Source organism: Electrophorus electricus, chromosome 10, assembly GCF_013358815.1.
Source record: "Electrophorus electricus isolate fEleEle1 chromosome 10, fEleEle1.pri, whole genome shotgun sequence".
Classification (NCBI taxonomy): Eukaryota; Metazoa; Chordata; class Actinopteri; order Gymnotiformes; family Gymnotidae; genus Electrophorus; species Electrophorus electricus.
The window spans coordinates 9,073,443-9,097,042 of NC_049544.1; the positions used below are offsets into that span (position 1 = coordinate 9,073,443).

The 23,600-nt window shown below is 39.6% G+C and overlaps 1 protein-coding gene across 2 annotated transcripts; it reads right to left on the minus strand.

The window, feature by feature from the left end:
* Positions 1-18: 18 nt before the first annotated feature.
* rsu1 (Ras suppressor protein 1) lies at positions 19-21,950 on the minus strand. Of its 2 annotated transcripts, none has more exons than XM_027015733.2 (9): positions 21,869-21,950; positions 21,529-21,640; positions 21,195-21,245; positions 17,415-17,535; positions 15,483-15,601; positions 14,487-14,569; positions 13,976-14,090; positions 11,065-11,197; positions 19-1,970 (listed from the first exon to the last, which is right to left on the minus strand). In XM_027015733.2, exons 2-9 carry the CDS (start codon positions 21,635-21,637, stop codon positions 1,868-1,870), a joined length of 834 nt encoding a protein of 277 aa, XP_026871534.1. In that variant the 5' UTR covers positions 21,638-21,640; positions 21,869-21,950; the 3' UTR covers positions 19-1,867. The 2 variants fall into 2 exon arrangements, with proteins under 2 accessions (XP_026871534.1, XP_026871543.1); XM_027015742.2 differs by having other exon boundaries at positions 21,814-21,906.
* Between the last annotated feature and the right edge of the window lie 1,650 nt (positions 21,951-23,600).

Below are 23,600 nucleotides of genomic sequence, written 5' to 3' on the forward strand. Positions count from 1 at the left end.
AAAATACTTAGACATAAATAACAGTCAAAGTGAGTAGTTTATTAGAGAAAATGAAATATGACAGAGTGACAAAGCAAATTCAAAGTATGAAAAGGTACATTCTTTAATTGCTGCTGTAATAAAATGTTTACAAACCTATGACAATAAATATTAAACATATTAATACCAATGCTCTTGATGTAGATTTGGGGAACCTTGCTACCTTACATTTTGAGTTCTCTCAAAATAGCTGGTTTAGTACAGTACATGTACACTTTGACACGGACAATATTGAATTGTAAACCGATGCTGTGTTTGGCTCTATATTTTGGATGTAGAGTTTTAGATGAACAAGCTCTCCATTCTTTGAATAGCACTCCATTCTTGAATAACACTGAAACGGACTGCATTGTTGTTCTGGGACTGGTTTCCAATTGATGAACTATTGCAAACTCCAGTTTGCAGCCATTCATATGAGTCAGTAAGGCAAGAAGCATGGCAGAGGGAAAAGACAGATGCATGCCACTGGAGGCAGGACACTATTCTGCACAAACGCACCTAAATTCCTTAAACCCCTCCAAAATCCCCCTTCAGTTACGCAACACCCATCACTGCTGAGCCCAGCACCAGAAGCTAAAAAATGTTCTTCAGAAAAGCTGCGGTTCAAATGAAAACAGTTAGATATAATAAAATTATTTCTTCATTGCAGATGGCCAACTAGTAAATGGTGGACTACACATAACATTCAATTAATCATCCAATCTGATCAGCATGCAAAACCATCTCATGATATATGGAGATACTTTCATAATACAACTGTATTTGATGGTGTGTTCTAAGTCTTACTGTAAAAAAGAAAACTAATAAAAGGCACATTATATTATTCTAAAACATCTAATTAGCATTAGAATCATAGATGCTTAAAGCTCTGCGACACTCAAAATGTGTTACCATATCTAATTTCATATGTTGTCATCCACACCCACTGACAACATTAAATACATCCACCTGGTAACTTTTAGGTGTATAGCTGTAGACCATACCCATCTGTAGCCATGCACAATGTGGTAATCAATGTTAGTGTTCCTGCTATTATCAACGGCCAGAGGACCACAGTGCATTGTTGGCTCGATATTTCAGGGTGGCAGACTACTCTTAACTCAGCACTTTAGCATTTAAAAACTTCTGCAACACTGCTGGGCCCAATACGCTTGTCCAAGCACATCACCTAATAACATGCCACAACCATGTCAGTGTCACTTTTGGGTTGAAAATGTTTCACTACACAAATATATCAGCAGCGGTGGTTCTGTGGTCAAAAAGTGAATAGTGACGTATCGTGCAAGGGTGGTAGATAAATTGTGCATGGTACTGGGATGGACTACAGTCAGTAAATTCGGTAAAGGTACATTTATAACATTAACCTAATTAAAAGCTATTGGATTATAATAAAGTAAACTAATGTGGGGCGTTATGCTATCCATAGCAACACTTCGCAACTCTCAAAGCAAAAACTGAAATGATACAAAAAATCAAAGCTATGAATGTTTATGGCTTTATCTGCACAATGTGTCACAGTAATATATAGATACATAATATTCAATGGCTTTATAAGTAACCCTTATAAAAGCATGCTGCAGCATTTGATAGAAGGGCAATAAATACCACAGTAGATTCACTAAGAGGGCCTAGATAAAAGAAGAAGAAATACTCTGATGGCTGTTTGAGACATGGCATAGGCATTGTGAGGCCAAACATGAGAAACACACAAAGAGTATAAAATAAGTTTTGTGTTCCATTGGTAAATAAATAGAAAAGTATGGAAAGGCACATGCATTAAGGTATCTTGGACAGGCAGATATGAGTTCTTCATCACCTCTCCTTAACTTTACTTGTTTTTGGCTGCCAGGGGCTTGCGGCTGATCTTCTTTGATTTGTCATTATTCTTTTTGGGCGCTTCAGGATTGGCCTGCATATGTCGACCATAAAGACTGAAAGGCAGAACATACACTGAGTTACCACACCGGACAGTTTAGCAAGATTTAAGACTTATTGAGTATAATGAAAAATAAATAAATAAAAACACTAGGCATCGTGTTATCTTTAGGGTGAACAGCAGCATTTTTTCAGGGCCACTGGACTGAAGGAGGTCTAATTGAGTATGCCAAACACTGATGAGTCCCCTACTGAGACAGCAGACCCTTTGTGGTGTTTAAGGCTGTCCAGCCACAGCTGTGTGCTGCATAAGAGGACTGCACAGAGAGACAATTATCCAAAAGCAGGTCGCTCAGGCTCAAGCAATGGAGAGAGGGAAACCACAGCAGGGAAAAAGAAAGAGAGAGAGGGTAAAAAGAGGATGAACCATTTCCAGTCCACTGCCTTTCTCTGTGTAAGAGGCACTCAAATACTGAGCTAAGTGACACAAGTAAAGGGGGGAAAGAGAGTGAGAGCAAGAGCAGGAGAGCAGGGGTGGACAGGAGATAGCATGTGGGTGGATGCAGGAGCCAGGCTAATTGATGCTCTACTCCAGTCATTGCCACACTAATAAGGGTCTCTGATTGATTGTTGACAAAGTGGCTGGTGATTGCAGGGTCGACTACGCTGCACTGGGCAAGCTTCAGGACTGAGCAGCCTCAGAGCATAATTAAATGTATAAATAATTTTATATATTAATTTGAAGTGCAGACCAGTAAACTGTCAAGTGAGAACACTACAACACTACTAGAGATCATGTTTAATATATGCAGATAATAGCCATAGCTGAGTGAGGTTAATCAGAAAAAGACTCTATCACACAGAGAGTCAAGCTGAAAGTGTGCATGGACTGACGATGTAATTGAGGGTTTTTTAAAGTGGAAAATCTTTTTCTTTTAATAATGTTATTATTGCGACAGTTGGGAGGCATATGGAAGGCAGCATCTTACACAAATACCGTCACTGCTGACTATAAGAGGCAAACTGCATCTAATTATGTGCCAAAGCTGGTTTAGTCAGCCCCCCCCCCCCCCCATTTCGCTCTTGCTTGTGACCAAAAGGCCCTGTTCTGGTACTCTCCCATGGGGTTTAGCAGCTACTGTTCCTCCAGCTTCCTCTACTATTGGTCCATATGGAACTAAACAGCCTGTAAATACCAGAGACAGTTGCCATGTTCATACATCTCGTACATCTAGACAAAGAATGATATTGCAAACTGATGACATATAATCCAAGAAAATAACACTTAAAAATTAGTCTAAAATATTAGCAATGACATTAAAGTGTATGAAGGTATTTGGATTTTATGCCTTTGTTGTAGATAGTCAATTAGATGTTTGCATTTTTCTTAGTAGACTTTACAATTAATTCTACAAAAAATAAAGCGAAACAGATGGAAATACTAAGAAAGAAAGAAATAAGCAAAGAAAGAGAAAGAGAGAGAAAGCAGGAAAGAAAGGAACAGGGATAAAATAAAGTGCAAGGAATGAATGAAAGTGCCCAGCTGATGGCTGAATGTTAAGCAGTCAGCAAAGGAGAGGTGAATTACTCATTTTATCAATAACAGCTCAGAATGCAACTGGTGTTGTCATAACAAGCAAAGTTATTTTGCATAAGTGCACAAAGCTGATAGATCGAGTGGAAAAGAGAAAAGATCCATTCAGTTATAAAATAAAAAGTCTATCTGGGGAGCAATGAAATATCCTCGTAAAATGAGTGATGGAGCTTTAGAATGTTAAAGAGGTATAAATTGATTTCAATTAAAATTCTTGGAAAGTATTGAGAAGACTATATGCAACACTATGAATGGGATGCATTCATATGAATGTAAGAGTGGAAGGAATAGAATGAGAAGAATTAAAATGTTATTGCTTCATTAAAAGGTGCAACATTCCTTTTCAGCAATACTGATTGTCTAATAATTACTAGGAGTTCTACATTTGTATTTAACTTTATCAGGATGGCAAATCTGTGATTTTGTAAGCTTGACATGCTGCTGAGTTAATGTTTGCTTTTAGGGAACCTATTTGGCGTGCATCTCTAGAGTGTATGTATGTATGTAACAGCAGTGACTATGATCTGCACAGGGATTATGAGCTGATATGGTTGTGGCAGGCTGGGGGATCAGTGCTGACAGATACACATAGATATTGGCACCGAGGCTTGAGCTAAATTGGACTGTTTTACATCAGGCTGATTGGCTGAGGGTGCGTGGGGGATCACTGGAGCATTCACTCTCTGTCAGCGTCCCACACCACTGACAAGCGCACCAGCATGGGAGGAATACTGAGAAACCAGAGCGGTGGGAGACATAAACGACACTCACAGCACAGTCCACAGGCCCATCATAGAGTCCACTCCAGAGGTGTTACTGGATCATACAAAGCAGTCTCACAAGAGCAGCCTCAAAAGTCAGCACTATAAGATTGATAAGCCTCAAGAGATTTAAAAAAAAAGTCAGGTCTACAAATATTCTGGCATATTTGCTTCTATTCTGACATATTTCCTTCATTATTAAAATACTCAAGATTCTGGAGACCCAATTTTAGTTCTTCAGTTTATGACTGTGAATGCCTGTTTCCACTGCCATAGCCAAAGCTTTGTCAAACACGGTCACAGCATCCAGATCCCTGAACCTAAATCAATGGAGTGTAGGTTTATTACTACAGCTGCATGGCTCTGCTGACCTGCCTTGGTATAAACACAAAGATTTCCCATTCATCTGTCCCAGTAAGCACTTAGAACCAATTAAAGCCCAGAATTGGGGCTGTCCGGTTAATGGAATCTGATTCCTGATGTGGCTGAAGAGATTTTATTCCTATGGGTTCCTCAAATCCACTCGGGTTAATTAATCTCAGTTATAGCCCAATGTGTCTGTATACACAGTCGAGTCAATCACAAACGTGTGTTTCTGGATAGTGACTGAAAATACATATGCATGTGTATCTGCAGTGAGGCTGAGCGTTTGTGTTTGGGATGAGTATGTGGTCTGGTCTGAATTCGATGATCAGATATTAAAATTGGTGAAAAGTTCTAGATTTCTGTTAGGCCTCTTATTGAGTTGAGAGTGTATGATGATTAGTAAGAATATGACTGAAGTAAGAATATGAATGAGCACAACCTTCCAGTTTAACAAGAACAGGGGCACACTGCACACTTAAAAAAGTGCTTCTTCAGCATATAAAAAAATTGGACTCAAACTATGGCAAGATAAAACCTGTTAATCACTAAAGCAATGTGCAGCATTTGAGGCTTCAATTTTCTGCTACTTTGTTAAAAATTATAATATGAAAATTCTGAGGTATAAATTATAGCATTTACTCACACACAAAGACAACACAGACAAAATACAGTTGATTTCCATTTGTGTGAAACAGTTTGAGCCACAGGGACTTAAATACATGTAGCCATGAAAAGTGTAAACTGGAGAGATAGTGAGATTATCTAAGGGATAAAGGAGAGAAGCAGACAAAAAAATTAAGTAACTGAGGCATTATCGCACATTAACAGTGACAGATTACTGATCGTCACTCCCCTCCTCAGCCACTGTACATCAGATAGCCCATCCAAAATGCCTGGAGCTGTGACAGGGTGAACACTCCACTCTGTCTAAAGTACTATCCACTGTGACACAACCAATGGAAATCCATGCCCAGGCTCAATGACACTAAATGACAATAATGAAGACACATGACAAACAGGGCAAAAGCACTGTTCAAAACAGATTGCTCCCCAGATGCACCCATTATTAGCCAGGACTTTGTGGATGATAAAGCATGTTGTTTTGCTGATGTGTGCTGCTCTGCTGAACGCCATGACCACAGGCCAGAAATGAAAGGTATTCCACTAGTGCTAGCCCTTCTAACCAATGATAACCATGATGCAAGAGAGACTACATTACTACGTTACAGTTTGTTTTTTTACCTGCCAACCAACAAACAACATGCATCATCACAATAATCAAAAGACAATCTGTTGTGTGTTAATGGGTAATGCTATTACACTGTGTTAGTTATATGTGGTGGAATTGTTTTTTACATTAATAATTAATTCTGTTGTAAAGAGTGTCTGGTTTGTTTCAGTGTTTTCCCTGCGCAAAGCCATCGTGAGGTGGCTGCAGGTTTGTGTTTTAAAGGCGGAGGCCATTAATGAGGCCTCTGACTGATAACCTATAGGAAGCTGTGGAGGTGTGGAAGCAGGCCCAGAGAGCTGTCTATGAGCCTGGTCTAATGAGAAGCGATGGGGCCCCTCTCTCCTCCCCAACTCTCTCAACCAATACTCAGTAATCATAAGCACAGAGAGACAATTGTGCATAAGCACATAGTCGAAGGGCTCCTACTAAGCTACTCTACACAATGCAGTCAAAAGACACATTAACAGAGGGCTTTTCACAATTTTATATAAAGGAAACCGCATATTTGAGTTCATTTTCTGATAGCTACCATAAAAAGAGTCAATTCATGAGGACATAGTTCTGGACTACATACTGAAATATACCATAAAATCAGGAACATGTGCTCAACTGGAAAGATATTCGCTTTGTTTTCCAAAATTACCAGATACTTCTGTTTAGGGAAGGTTCTGGGAAATGAAGAAAATCTGCAGACAGAACCTCTCTAGATCCCTGTGCACCAGTGTCAGGGTGCAGCAATGCATGACTCTAATTAGAGAGACAGTGGAGATGTCTGAGGATGTCTGACCATGTGCACTAAGGCTGACTAATGCACAGACATAAATGGTAAAGTCAACTAAAATGTGGGACTTCTAAGCTCAACTAACCATTCCTCTCATGCTGAGAGATGTGGTTAAAGTAGACTTACAGCAATGGCCTCTATCAAAATAAATTTCACTACATCACACTAAGAGTTACACTATATAGTAAAATGCCCCAATTTGTGTTGAGACTGCTTTTATTCTTTGCCTCCATACAGATATTTTGGCCCTATCATTTCATATTTGTTAGCTCTCTCACTTTGTCACACTGTTTAGAGTTAATATTGTTCAAAATCTCTTAAGAAACAAGAAAAGGGGATAATTGCTCACTCAGGTATGTGTTGTCATCCCAGTGACTCAGCGTCTTTGAGAACTGCTGAGTGCTCACAGCCTGTGGAGATGCATGGTTATAGAACTAAGGGCATCTAGTGATCATTATCCCTGTGCTGACCAGCAAATCCGATTCTACATTCACAGTACTCAGTGGGGTTCATCAAAGCCCACACCTACAACTAGTATCTATAAGTATTCCAGTCTTACATGACTACAATTTACATCACAAATTGGATTTCTTTCTTTGTACATTAGGAAAAATTACCAAATATAACCCAATAAAATACCATTGATTTTATCAGTAATCTTTTTGAGTGCACTAGACACTTATGTCTGTGGGAACTTCCCAGCCCAATGTGCACTGGGCTATAGTACTTTCCTGTCCGTCTGGGCCACTCTGAGACAACACAGAAGACACCAGTTTAACCTCTGAACCCAGCAGAGACTGAAGGAAGGCTCTCATGTCTCTGGCCTCTCACGGACCAGTGCAGACAGTCTCTGTTGGGACACAGTGAGCCAGATATTTTGACATGTTTTCCAAGATTCTCTTATGCCATTGCAATAACAAGTAAAGGGCTCAAACTCAAATTGATAGTTGATCAACAAAGTACAGAAATGTCGTGAATCAATGTGAAACATCAGCAATAAATCTGTCTTACTTACATGTGACCTCTTGCGCTAAAAGCATATGACTTTTCACAAGTAGATTAACACACTGGAGCCTATGTATGGACATATGATTAAGAGAGTGTGTGTGTGTGTGTGTGTGCGTGCGTGTGTGCGTGGGGGGGGGGGGGGGATAGGAAGCAGAGCAATTTTAATTGCAGTTTCTTCAGTCAACCGCAGACAGCTGTGACGAGTGCCTTGTGCAGCGCCCAGCTCTGCTGCATGCCATCAACAAGCATTTAGAGAGGAGGATGAATAAAAGATGGCGGCAAGGCAGGCTTTACGATATGTTAATGCATTATGAGCATGCAGTTGCTCTCTCACACCGTCAGTCAGCCAAAAGATCCCTCTGTCAGGTTAACAAGCCACTTCATGAAATATGCATGCAGGTGCCCCCTCTCCCAACACACTTGCCTTCTGCCATGAGGCTTCCAAACCATTTCCAACAGAGGAAAGGGAGAACAGGAAGGACAGGATTTGGTGGAGCATGTTTTCATTCATTTTAACTCCTAAACGGACAAGTAAGCGTGTTCTGCAAGCATGTGTTCTCTCCCAGGTCACCAGGGAGGGGGCCAAAAAGGCATATCTCCATACGAGAACCCCACATGGTCTGACTCACATTAGCATATAGTGCAACAGCTCCACTCAGCCTCACCATCATATCTCAAAACTGCTAGCTAGTGTTCAATTACCTAAGGCAACAAATTTCTTCTCTTCATTCTCTATACGAAGCATATTTCTATTCTAACAATTTTTATTACTTAGGTGTTTCAACAATAACTGCTTATGCAAAAATATCCATTGAAGGTGAGAAATAGCTGGAATAAGGAGTGAGAATGAGTAATTGAAAGCGAGCAAAGGGGCCAAGAGTGAGGGTTAGTGCAAGAGAATGAGAGAAAATAGGCCTGGGGAAGGTGACGATCCAATGCTGAAGGACATTTAGGCAGGTGTGAATGAAACTGTTGAGCCATGGACATATCCAGAGTCCAGACTTCACACCCTGCTAACGCTTGTCTAATGGGATACATCCCTGCCCTATACGCACGCACACACTCACCTCACCTCACCCACTCACTCACCTCACTCACCAGATGAACATAGAGGTATGGTTAGAGACAGCTATGTAGAGAAGAACTGAATATCCTGGGATGGCTAAGAGAAGCTGAACACTACCTAACCTCTTCGGTGGCATTACCAAATAAAGTATGGTGTGTGACTGAGTTAGCACCATCCACTGATCATGAAGTGTCTGATCTCTCCCAACAATGGCCACTATGCCTTGACCTTCAGTTCCCCCTTAAACATCAATGACCACTTAAGCCCACATCTCCTCTTTAACATTTATCTTATTGCCTCAGTGACCTTAATGGTGCTGGAGACACTGACCTTTTTCTTAATAATGGTAAAGACTCAGGAAAATCAGGAAAGGCTTATTTGGTAAATGATAGCTCTATTTAGCCAGCTTCTCTCTCCAGCCTCCAACAAAGAAGTAAATAATTCGGTAAAACATTAAATGTTTCCGTATCCTTGGGAAAGATAATATCATTTAAAAAAGTCTGTTTTTGGCACTCAGTACCAGTAACTCCACATCAGCCTTGCATTTTAAACTCAAGGACTGCAACTTTAACAAACAGATGCAGTCATCTGCAAACAATGCATCTTGGCAGCTCTCAAAGTCAAAAATCAAAAAGACCAAGCTGTCAAAGGTGTACAAAACAGATCCAAGCCCCATGAGCAATGAGTCTGAAACCAGACATATCTGACTAAGGAATATAGCACATTCAGCATTCTGCAATTCTGATGACAATCCGCTTTGAAATTGATCACAGGTGCAGACGACACTCACTAAATACAGGAATTCCAATTTGTGATAGAGTTACTGCTGCCTCAGCTATCAGTCATTAAATTTACCCATGTAGATATAATCCATAAAAAGGACATAAAGTGTTAATCTGGAGGTCCACTTCAATGCCACATCTAAAAAATGCTGCATATATACAATTCAGGAAATCACGTAACGGCTTTTACACCCATCATGTACAGAGTTCACAGAGTAGGCCAAGGCACACATACACATATGCACATGGGAAACCTGACATTCTGCCAGAGTATTAAAGGCAGGCATTTTGGTGCTTTGGAGGGAGATCAGTTCCAGTAAGTGGGTTGAGGGCGCCTCAGGACTCAAGCTCAGCAGGCAGCTAAATGATCAGACACAAGGATTTGCCTCGCCTATTGTGGGGGATTGAGAAATTGCAATGGATTCCCAACAATATGCTACAATTAATTCAGAAAGTTTTTCTGCACAAAAAGAACCTTGCTACTGCTAAAGATGCTATTGGGGCGACCAAGCCTGCCCTCAGTCAAAGCTCAGTCAAAGCTGTGCAGAAGCTGCCTTACAGTGCAAGCTATAGTAGATTTTGCTCATGTGAAATTGTGTCCAAGGACAATCAGTGGGTGAGCTCTACACGGTATGAGAGATAAACATATACATTTTTGTCTACAATAATGCTGGAAGAAAGAAGTGTCAAAAATGTATTAAAACATTTGTTTAATACAAAAAAAGAACTTGGGGCTGGGTTTCTTAACAAATGGAAGTGACTCAATACAAATGTGTACTATGTCAGTATTGTTTTTCCCTTCAAGTCTATTATAGACCACTTTATGTGTATTATATTAAAAAGCCAGAGGAAAAAAAAAGTTTGTCATTGATGGAGGCAATAGAGGTAAGAGAGATTTCCTCTATCATTTATAAAAGAGGACTGCCTCAAGCTTTCACTTTAATTGGTTTGGTTCTGTGGTAAATCGACGAGACTTTTAATAAAAATGTCTGCTCATCTGCGTTCATTGAGCCAACATTGGGCTTGTTCCAGAAAACTATGTTCAAAAATAAAACTGGCCTGCATAGGGTGTCTATATTTATATCAAATATTCAATAAAAGGCAGACATTTCATCAGCCAGACATCTCATAGTTAAAGGGCATAATACGAAGAATGTGTTTTATCTAAATGGATTACATGGAGAGTGCTGCAGGTACTGCCATGTTTTACAGGTTTGAGCAGTATTGCTCAATCCATCATTCAGCCATCATGGGGCTAACGGACAACACTGGGGTTCATGTACAAACATGGGCGGAGCTGCAGACTGAACAATATGGTTCACAGGCTGTGTGGTATTGCTGTCAACAACTCTTGTGGCCGAAAACCACCGTCTGTATGTGAGTGGTGGAAATGTAATCTCGTTTTCCTAATACTGAAGTTATGTACTCCTGGCGAAAAACCTCTCATCTGAATAGGGCCAACATCTTTGTTGTACTTAAGGAAACATACTAAGGTATATCTATGTCTTATACGAGTATTTACAATTCTAACAAAGTATATGCAGTCTGAAAAGTCACTTACTACTTGTAGGTCTCAGAGCGGACATATTCAAAAACGTGGGATACGCCCAGCTGGAACTGATCTGCTATGGGAGTCACCCAGGGGTTATTTTCTGCTTTAAACACCTGCTTCTGGCCAGTCAGGTCCAGATTTCCTAAAGAACAGAGAGGGGTGGTGGGGGGGGGACAGGGAGCATCAGAGAGACAGGGAGAGGGAGAGAAGGTTGATGGAGAGGGAAAGTATAGAGAACAGTGGGGGGGGGGGGGGGGGGGTAGGAGGATGTGAAGATAAAAGGAGGGGAGAAAAAGGGAGTGAAAATTTTGACAATGTAACAGTACAGGTCACAGTGCTAATGTGGCACATTGTAGCACACAAGGGGCCTAATTAAATTGTTTCTGATTAGAAAGTGTTGAAAAAGCTGTCAGAAGATCAGCTAAATTAAACCTGGGGCCTGGCATACAACGTCATGCTTCATAAACCAGCCAGACAGCACCATTAGTGTAATTTAGCAGTTAATCTGTTGCCTCACTTTTCAACTCCACTGAAACCTCACAGTTCTGCTAAAATCCTGCTTTAGAGAGTTATGAGATAAGGCTTGCTCTAGGATAAAACATTCTCTCCCATCTCTGAGAGCTTCAGATTATGATAATTCCCAAGGACATCTCAAGGTAAACTGTGTACTGCGTGATAGAGAAGTAAACCTCAATAACCTCTGCTAGAGTAAACTCAGGTTAAAAACCGATCATGTCTACAGTTTCTATGTTGTTTATTTTACCATTCCTCAGGAGATGTACCCTGTCTTGCTTTTAGGCCCTCTTCCTTACAGCTGAGTACTCCAGTAGAGTCACTCTGTGTTGTGTTTGGAGTCATAATGTGCCTGCACTCTCTTTCTCTCCCTTCCTCCCTCTGCTGTCGAGGTTCTCCTCCTCTCCATGTACTACTCCTCCTTTCCCTTTCTCCCCTCTGTGTGCTTGGCTGCTCCTTGTTAGCTGAGCTCTTCTCTGTACTTCTTTTCTTTTATGTGCGCACGCACACACACACACACACACACACACACACACACACACACACACACACACACACAGACAGACAGACCCACACACACACACACACAGACAGACACACAGACAGACACACAGACAGACACACAGACAGACACACAGACAGACACACAGACAGACACACAGACAGACACACAGACAGACACACAGACAGACACACAGACAGACACACAGAGTTCAGTGTCAGCTCTAACGAGGCTGGGCAATGAGGAACAGGATTAAGGAGACATAACGGGATGGTCCTAATAAGCTCAATAGGCAGAGTCTTTCCTGTAGGGGACACAGGGGGAGACATTCCACTGGTCAGAGGGGGACTACCACCAAACACATACCAGTACTTATACATCTACTGCATTCCTCTAGGTCATTAACATGCACCTGATTAGGTTGTGAAGCTCTGGATTCAACAATCTGAATACAGAAAGATAGGAAATAGTTTTATATAAACTGGATTGATTAAAAAAAAATCAATCCAGTTTATATAAAACTTGGTTGCAAGTTGCAAGTTTAGAGAACCCCTGTGTGTTGTGTAATCCTCTCTGACACCTTTATTCAGCTAACATCTCACAATGACAAGTTGAAATATTCCAAAACATCTACCTGGACGTATACTAGAAGTGTGTCAATAAGTCCTTTAAATGTTTTAACAGTACTACTTATAACACACTCACTATGAACTCACTACTAGAGACAACAATGACAATGGAATTTGCTAAACTATCATCCCATACAGCCAATAATTCAACAAGGCAGTTTGTAAAAGATGCTGTGTGGATGACATTGTCTGTTTAAGGCCAATTATCACCTCCTCAGGCAAGCTGTGTGTGTGTGAGCAGAGAAGAACAGGCACAGGGTAGAGGGTGTGTATATGTGTGTCAGCCTACACTCAGCCTCCCTTCCCAAGTACCCTTTCTGCCCAATAAGTGTTATGAGACAGGCTAAACCTGATTTTGAGAAGAAAAAAAGTATGGCTCTAGAGATGAATGAAAAAAGTAATGCATATATAATCTTGTGGCATGTAATAGATGGTAATTATAAAGTTTAAATAAAGAGGATGTCTTGGAAGCTATAGTTTGCTGAGAAGGGAAAATAAGTACTTATTCATATGTGTGTCTATTAACTGGTCTTTTTCACGCTTGCATGAAATGGTCTATAGCTGGGTCACATTTTCTTTTGTGTGTGTGTACAAAAAAGACATTCCTACAAATTGTTATTGTGAGAACAGAACAGAACCAGTGGCTGTCACTGTCAGACCATATGTTTAAACATTAGAGTGAGCGAGATATATAGAGATATATAGAGAGAAAGACAAACTGAGAGAGAGGACCATCAAGAGGGAGTGTGGACCTTGGCATGGCCTTTAAGACTCCTCAGTGAGAAGTGCAGTGTCACCGAGCCAGAGCTGATCACAGCCCTCAGCATGGCTTGTAACTACAGCATTCACTGAGTTATGTTCACCGTTTCTCTCTCATACACACACACACACACACACACACACACACACACACACACACACACACACACACACACACACACAATATATATATATATATATATATATATATATATATATATATATATATATATATATATATATATATATATATATATATATAGCATCTCATCAAATATACACAACATGGCATCATGCTATGACAAGAAAGTATGTGATCAGTTTAATTAATCTGTCATCTTTATCATATCAACATGAACTACAATATAGATTAAGAACTCTTTTAAAACTCATTTTTCTCTCTTTTGCAAGCATTCTGTGATTGCCTTATAATATAGATCCTAGTACTGTACAATGAAAATGGGAAGAAACACCCAGCTCACACAGTGAGGCAAACACAAACACACCCACATCTCACCAAGTTCAGGAGGCAGCACAGTCAGCCTGTTGCCCTGGATATGCAGCTCTTTCAGCTGGGCCAGTTCTCCTATTTCTTTAGGCAATGAGATCAGGTCATTGTCCCTCAGACTCAGCTAGAAAAAACAGGAGAGAGGACAGACAAATGGGTCAGGAAGACCAGGTGAAAGAGTCTCTGAGATTATTCTGTAAATACAGATCTAAACAGATCATATGTTACTAGAGCTCTAAGACCATTCAAAGAATAACTTTGGTGTTGATTGAATCATCTAAATGTAATTAGAAGATTTCCTCAGAAACTTCAGTCATAAGCTTGGTTTATCACCACGCAATGTCTTGACTGAGATAACTGTAAGCACTCAGAGCCTCAGATGAAGCACATACAGCCCTAAAGCACCTCTCACAAGTTCACGATAAAGGACAGCATGTACTCTAAAGAATAAATCCAACAGACAGCAGGGTATAAAAAAAAGGGGGATTGATTTTGGGATGAATTTAGATAAATTACTCACTATCTGCAGCTTGGCCAGTTTGCTGATGTCTGGGGGCAGGAACTCGAAGTCGTTGTCACTGAGATAGAGTGCGCGCAGTGTGGCTAAAATGGGAGCACAGGGGGGAGTGTGAGGAAGGGCATGGTACTGCAGGCCTAAGTGAAGTGCTACATGATCAATATCGATGGTCAGCATCGATTAATAACGAACGTCCAGTTGTGGATCTATTTGAGGAGCCATCAACATGTATGAGTGACCACATACACATTAACATACTGAAAAAGACACATTCACCAAACTGAAATTTTAATAATTAGTGCAAGAAATTTCACCAATGTACTGATTCTGGGACAGCTACAGAACACTTTTTTTTCATTCATAACCATGTGCTTAGAGCTCCACAGACATAACTCTGAGAGTCTTGGTTCTTAGCCCACTAATCTTCTTCACCTTCCTCTTCTTCTTGCAGCATGCTCTGCTGTCTCTGATTGACCTTAATCACTTGAAGCTTATTCATTAATCAGATCCATTTTAATTTGCTGGTGGAATCAGAGGTAATATCAGAGGCTGGTTGTTACCAGTGACAAATAGAGGAGGGAGGGTGTAAGGGGGGGCTAAAACACTGATTGCTGTTCAGTGCGTGCTTTCATCATGTCATCAGTACTAAAATAACAGCCCATTAACAGATGTACAGAGCACTAGAGCTAGCCAATGATCAGCCTAGGCTCTCTAATGGGGAAGCTTTGATTGGAATGGTGATGAAGTCAACGATGATGATGATGATAGCTGTGATGACGCTGATAAAGTTTAGTCAGTTAAATGCTATTCTGTTTTGACTATTTTAGCAAAGTCCTGTTCTAGATAGTGATATATGCATACCCACTTTATGCAAGAGTACATCGGAAATTATTGGAAATGTGCGTTTATTACGTGTTTACTCGTGTGAGTGAGTAGAGAATGAAAAAGAGAGAGAAAGGTGTAAAAAAACAACAAAAACAACAAAAAAAAAAACCGTACTAAGGTAAAAGAAGTTCCCTGGCAGTGAGGACTCGTTCAGGTTGTTGTAAGTGAGATCCAGGACCTCCAGTGCTGGGAGAGAACCAAATCCTCTGGGCAGTGTGCTCAGTCTGTTCATCCTGAACAAACACACGCACACACACACACGCACACACGCACACACACACACACACACACACACACACACACACACACACACACACACACACACACACACACACACACACACACACACACACACACACACAAAATTTAGACTCTGTAAGAAGGCATATACAGTAGTAACATAGTCAAAGACAACTCAACAATAAGGAACAATATTTATTCCTAAGGACTGATGCAAGATATAGAAACACTACGCTAATTAAAAGAGTATGACACATATCTAAATACAACTTAATACAAAATATAGCAATCTCCAGCTAAGTGAGTTACCATTCTGTAAGGCTATAATTATCTAATTTGACACAATTCAGTGCCACCACACTGTGTCTAAAATAAACTACTTTTCATGGACAATAACTCAGAGGGGGATATCTTGTGCTTAGACACAGTATCGAGACACTTCAGTGACTGAGAATTGGTCTGCAAAGAGTTGTATGTTACTTACAATGGGCAATAGAAAACTGAAGTGTGTATGTGTGTGTATGTGTTTCTGTAAGTCAGAGTGAGATTGAGATCAAAAGCTGATTAACTCTGGCCACTTAAGCCTCTATTTTCTAAGTCTATATGTCCTCCCCACTTTCATTACCAACCTTTCCCTCATAGCACTGTGACAGGAAGCTGCTGCAAAACACACACACAGTTTCTTGATGGATTTAAAAGTCAAACAAACTTATTCCGTTCTTTGTTTGTGAAGCAATTACAAGAGGTGGGGAATTGTTTTGACAAATGAGATCAGGCAGGCAGGCACACACCCAGTCTTCCACCAGGACTCACCGCCACGAATACAGCAACCCGGCTTATGGTCCCAAGATTATGCCTGGAAATGACGCGTCTGACAGCAAATCAATAGAAATGTGGGATGTCAGATGCAGGGGAGATTGTGGCACTCCCTAATCTCGTGTGACATTGAGAGGCCTCCTCCTCTTCCCTGCCCTCAGGGATTAATGAGAGCCTCAGTATTTGGATGCTGGTAAATGCTGAGTTCTGTTGTAGGCCAGTGTGATGCAGAATGTGCTAAGAATAGAGGGAGTAAGTGGAAGACCACAGTGCCTGTGGGCCCTTACATACAAGCTGCAGACCCGACATTTACTCCTGCTGTAATATAGCACAGAGCAGAGAAACAATGGGAAGGAAGCAGGGTTCATGAGTCATTTTTACCTTAATCTAAGTTTGTGGTTTATGGGAATAATTTTGGCCAAATGAATGCAGGTCTACCCAAATTCTTAAGGAACAATGTTTTAACTAAAGAGAAACCTTAAAACTGATTGAGGAGTAAAAAGCAGGCAAGCACAAGTGCGGGCTTCAAGATGCCTTTGCTGACTGGGCATGGAGAGTACTGCTCTTAGGGGAGCTAAACTATATTAATGCTTTAGCATGTTTTTCCATTCAAATTCATGAATTTGTAGTTTTATCACGCTTTCTTTGAGAGCATGATTTAAAGGGTAATTTATAAAACTGAACAATAATGTCTATGACTAATCAATGTTACTTTAAAATAATTTAATGGGAAAGGCGTTACCCGTTTTCCTGCTGTTCACATTTTAGACAATTTTATGCAAATTCTAAATACGTTTTACATCAAATGTTTAATAAAGGCATGTATATTAGCTCTGCATGCTTCAAACACTGGCAATGACCAATAAACCCAAGACTTCTTAAAGAAATATTAAGTTGGTTTCTTGATAGAAAAAAATATCTTTGAACAAATACTAGCTAAAAAGGACAAAAGAAACACAAACAATGCAGCTGATGTGGATAAATTCTTACCCCAGGTTCAGGTGTTTCAGTTTCTGAAGGCTGCTGATTTGAGTGGGCAGTTCTTCTATCTGATTGTTGAACATGTTCAATACCTCTAAGTTCTTAAGGTCAGCAATGTTTGGAGGCACAGCTATCAGAAAGGAAAACAGAACAATGAAAACATAAAAACAGCACTTATCAAAAGCTTGTTGTCATATTAAACCTGTTGTCATATTAAATTCACAGAAATCAAATGCTAGTATAAAAACAAGCTAGAGTTCAAACAGCATCATAGGACAAGGCTCAGGGGCTTCCTTCTGACCTGACAGGGTTTAACGAGCTAATTATGAGAGTCGGGGCATAGGCATTCTGTCTTTGATGACTCTATTACAGGTCACTCGCCCAGCGATAGATTTGACATTTAAATGATGAAGATGTTAGCATAACGGTTCTGTTTCCCCCTCTTCTCCTAAAGGGCTTGCCCTTCCATGCTCCCAAGTCAAAGACTGATGAGGATAGCAGGAAATCTATCTGATTATTACCTGATCAATCGGCCTTCATTATAATGGTGGGTAGGAGTGTACACAAACGCCATTACATGAATTCCTTCAGAGAGATCAGTTCCACCTTGTGCACCCACAGCATATTGCTACAATATCACTGGGATATTTCAGGGTCCATCACAGACAGAAAAATTATACAAAACTGTATTTATCAATATCTTTGCCCCAGACTTTTGTTCTTTTTGTGCAGCACACAATTCAAACTGAGTCTGAACAAAAACATTTTTATATTAAATTAAATAAATAAAGCATTTCTGTTCGTTATATTTCTCAGATGAATTTAAATAGCAATTTTAACACATACTATAGTGGCTTTATTACAATATTAAAATGCCTGCAAAGTGAGGAAGATAACTGTCTATACTGTCTTTCACTTTCTTGTTTTTTTCATTTCTGTATGTACTGTCACATCTTATCTAGCATTTAAAATCAATACAATACCATCTATTAGCCTCAATTAAAGTGGCAAAAAATGTTGAGAATCACAGAATGAATAAGAACACTTAGGGTCCTAGAACCAGAGGTTGGCGTATGCACACACTCCACTATTGCAAACATAATACAAATCTGAAATGTCACTGATCTCACTTCACCCTGAAATTCATATTTTGATATAAGATTTAAATGATCAGTTAAAGTAATTAATAAGCATAGTTAACACAAATTCTTTACATATTTCTGAATGTTACTCTCATATGAGAGTATATGTGTGCGTATGTGTGAATAACAAATGAGCTCAGGAAATCATATGCCCTACATACTATTTGATGAAACCACAAGGCTCCTTAAAAGCAAGGGTGATTGATGGTAAGAAGTGAGAGCAATGTAAAGACTGGATGGTAGAGAGGTTTTAAAACCTTTTCCCTTACTCCTCGGTTTTTCTCTTTCACTCTCTCATTACCCTGGCAGTAGCAGCAGTGTCTCCCTCATCCCTGCCAGTACAGGGACTTTACTTACCAGCCTCACTAATGAAAGGGTTCCAAATGTCAATGTAATTCCTGACTACCATGAAAAGTTCAAGAAGATGGCACACTTTACATTCTTGCACTTTGTGCAGAGAGTGTGTGAAATGAAACCATTTGACCACTAAAATAAGCAGGGCGATGGTACATCCAGAAATATATTAAGATACAAAGGGAAAATAGAATGTATACATAAAGCTAGAATGTATAGTGAAATTTTTAAAAAAATGAAGTAATGAAGTGAACAAAGAGCAAGAACCTATGATAACAACCAGTGACTGAATTCACAAATCTTGCCTTCAGGACAGGAGACATGGACAAACTCAAGCTAATTAAGCAGCTTTGATCATCACTAAAAATAACACCAGACAAACATGAGCAATATCAAACTGTGAGATCTTCATGGAGATTACAATCATTCCAGTACAAACAAACAAATCCTCCTCAGGCATTTACAGTGAACATGAGACAAAATATGCAGCTTTCAGCTAAATGTAGCCAAAAGTCCAGCTAAAGGTCCAGCTGACTAAAAGTAGTCCATCCATAGGTTTATGCCCTACATTTATAGAATTTAGCAGATGCTTTTGTCCAAACTGACTTACAGAAGTTATTGTCGCCATGGAAAATTAAGCCTTATATCTAGGTTAGAGTCTATGAATACTATCAATCTACAGCCTTGCCAGAGACTACAATGTTGTAATTTATAAAAGGTTATTGATAACCTTTCAATTATTTCCAGTCGTAATAACAATGATTGGAGCAAGCTCAAGTTACAATTATAGCACATAATTTCAATTAATATGTAAATATGGTCATGTTTAGAAAGCCATTAGAGTGTAAATATGCACATGTTCAATTTATTAACATGCACATTGTTCACATTTTTTAAGAAGACTACTGCCACCTTTTAATTCATTGCCCTACCTGTCTTCAATACTCCTCACTGGCCAATACTGCTCTCTAGTGGTTTAAATGTAAACAAATGGGTACTTCAAAGAGGGCCTAAAGTTGCTACATGAAGTTTTATTGATTTTACTTAAAAAAAAATTGATTTTAAATCAAAACATATTATTATTATGTTTTCCACCCACAAAGTAATTATTGTACTAATATATAGAATGAGATGTAACTATTCCATTAGAGCTTCACACAGGGCGCTGCCTACTCTTGTCATTCCAGCAACCACAACATCATTTGTTCTTCTCAGGGGTCATCAGATAGCCCTTTGTCTATGGTTCACTGAATTAAGCCCATGACACTTCCAGAACTCTCAACAGTGAGGTCTGGTGATCCAGCCTCACCCTCTCCAAGCTCACATTGCTTTAAACCAAGCTGCACCTCCTTAAACATAAATCCAAATTGGCCTTCCTTGTTTCTAAGGCTGTACCCAGCCCTATGGTGGTGTCAACCGTTGATGCACGCTCATTGCCACCAGATCTATATGGGCTTTACGCACTATGCCACTAGCACACACAACCCGTAAAACCCATTTTGGACTTCCGAGCAACTAATGCTGTACCTAGCCCCACCGGCACCATTAATGTCTCCTCAGTGCTACCAGTTCCACATGGATTTCACTTATCACATCACCAAGCATTCCTCAATGACTAAAGTCATGGTGAGTAAGTCACTGACACTGTTAATGCATGTGCCACCAGTTCCATCTAGATCTACCACATTACACACCTCAACCTCTCCACCTTTATGGGGCATTCCCCCAATTAATCTGTGCTCTCCTTATCCACAACCACTGGCTAGCCATTTTAACTACTTCTGATAACTCCTTCACAGCTACACTTAATTAGACTGGAAAAGCAAAGATGTGGCAGACTTAGCTACAAATATCCCAACACCTATCTACCGGGTTTATATGCACCTGCCACTGGCATTCTCTCACCACCGACTCCATAAAATAAACCATCCGTTTACTTTCACAGTACAACGTAGTTAATGCAATACACTGTGGGACCTATAGTTTTGTTTTGTTTTTAACTTCGTGCACTAGCAATTTCCAATCTCGCGCTCTCTCCAACCCTTTGCCCCTCTCGCACAAATTGCTATTTTACTAACCACTGGGAAACGCGTTAATCGCTGGGCTCTTACTATCAAATAAACACGACAATACGCTAAGCACTGATTGTGTCTCCACGTATATAATGTAATTCAAAAGACGTATCAGATATTTAGCACTTGGCATTAAACCTTATAACATTAAACAGATATCAATATTCTGTCATGCAACAGCTTGTCAAACTGTCAAGATGACAGTGAGATTGAGTACTTACTTGCGAGTTTGTTGTGGCTCAAGACAAGTTGAGTTATGTTAGACAATGTAACTGCAAAACAAAATAAGAGGTGTCGATTAATGTTTAATAACTATATTTACTTAATGGTGCTAACGAATTGCTAATGTGTGGTCTATGTCAGATAAGAAAAATGTAAAGAGTAAGAGGTAAGAGTGTTTTACAAGTCATAACATTGGAAAAAACGAGTGGTTTTTTAATGAACACTAAAACCAACTTTATAATCAGTGTAGTTAACGAAGCAAACCGTTGTAACGCAGTAAAAATGTGCACTTTTACAAACGTTTAGGATGACGAGACCCTCAAACACACTCACATAATCCAGGAATGTCCAGCATGTTCGATATTCCCCTGTCGCACATATCCACCTCGGGAAGATTTTTATCTCTACTTTCCTCCACTATCTTCTTCAGAGATTTTGACATTTTCTGTAAGAAGACCATAGTTGTATCAATAACGCAAAAGGACGCAAATGTACGCGATTCTGTCGCTACAATGTAACACCTATGTAGCTAATCTAGCTCGAAAGATAGAACAGCTAGAGCAACTAGCTATGTGCACTAACAGGAATCAAACAGGCTAAATATTGCTTACTATTTACCTTGCTAAAAATTAACGTTTAGATAAACTCTATAAAAATCTATAAAATATATGACCTTAGGCACAATTGTTTTCAACAGCGACAAATATGCTTCACACCCAACCGGAAGTAGGTAGGAAAAACTACATTCCCTAAAAGGCCACTTCCTACAGCCAGATGTAAAAAGCTTCTTATAGGTCCTTTCATTCCCCAATCAACACCCAATCGAAACGCATGTTAAAGCGCTGTTGCTGATATTTTTTCACCAATAGCATGAGAGGAAGTTGTAACAGAAATGTGCTACAACATAAACTTTCGTAGCCACATTGCCTAATACGGCACGTCGACATCCAGATGCAAAAAAGTTCTAAATTCTTCAACCAATCAACGTATAGGAATATTTGCCATCAGCGGTTTAAAAGAAATTGTCGACAATCGCAGCCAAATGAAACACATGATTTAAAAAAAAAAAGTTTTTTTTTTTTTTTTTTACCAATGCCATGAAAGTTGCAGCAGAAATGTGCTCCGACGTAAAACCAGGTGTATACTGCAGTAGTAGATGCTTGAAAACCTTCGTAGCTATAGTGTAATTTGGGTTACTAGGTTTGATAAAGAAATTTACCCTTATTTTACACAAAGCTAATTTTAAGCGGGGATATTTGATATGTTAAAATGTTCCGAAAAGGCTTTGAAAAAAAAGACACGGTTGACATATAATTGGACTGTAATATGATAAAAAATAAACCATTGCTAAAATATGCGCTTTAATAACCTACACTTTCAGTATATTAACACTTTGTGATAACACAATTGCTTCATTTTAGTTGGTTTCAAAATCCATATTAAAAGTTACTTGAGTTTAAAAAAAAATCCCTGAATCCCTGCTTTTGTTGTCAATCCACAGACATATTAAAATTATGTGATAGCTTTCAGAGTAGTAATTGAATTGAATAATACAACCCCATAGGAGAGTATTTTGTATAAAGAAATTCCCAAGCAGGTGGCTGTCTTCAGAGTGTTATTTAGCACTCCAATCCAACCACATGTCGATTGAAGTTTACCTTGCATGGGAGACACATTTTTTGGCCAGTGTCCTGATCTGCAAAATGGAGGGTACAGCAGGTTGAGCCTTCTCCGTCTCCTCTTCTAGCATGAATGACCCTGGCATGGGGCAGAGGTAAACAAAAATACTTTTCCTCTATGGGAAGAGCTCTGTCTTGGCTCAAGAAAAAGCCATTGTGTTAGTTTACTAAGTTGAAATACCCTTTCTCTGTTTTTCTCTGGCTCTTGTTTTCAGGGTGATCATTACAACAGTGACTGCACAACAGTGATGTCTATTTTTAGAACTGAAATATTTGTTGAGGGGTGGCAGCAAATGCCTGCAGCATGGATGAACCTTATTTTACTGAGAGAGAGAGAGAGAGAGAGAGAGAGAGAGAGAGAGAGAGAGAGAGAGAGAGAGAGAGAGAGAGACAGACTTTGGAAAAGATCCATTAGTGGGATTTAAAAATCCCCCTTTACTCCATTGTTCATTCATGGGTCAAATGTGAAGGGTCAAGCATTGACCTGTCAGCAGTTTCAGCTAGGCTGATGTGTATAGGGCAACAAGCTGCCAGGAGAGTTCAGGCAAAATTAATCAGTTCAGCAAGGCAGAAAATTAACTACTCTGACAGTAACTTGTCAGAGGCAGATGTTACATTCAAACATTTTTTATTGCATTCATTGTCAAACTATATTCTCATTATCCATTTAATCTCACAAGTAAAAAAAAACACCCATCTTATTGTGGGTAAAACTGGTATCTGTGA

Coding starts and splice junctions, on each gene's coding strand:
- rsu1 (XM_027015733.2), bottom strand. CDS start 21,637: ATGTCAAAATCTCTGAAGAAGATAGTGGAGGAAAGTAGAGATAAAAAT. Junction 15,602..17,414: donor CTGAAACACCTGAACCTGGG/GTAAGAATTTAT, acceptor GTGTTTGTTCAG/GATGAACAGACTGAGCACAC. Junction 1,971..11,064: donor CGCTCTGAGACCTACAAGTA/GTAAGTGACTTT, acceptor TCTGCCTTTCAG/TCTTTATGGTCGACATATGC.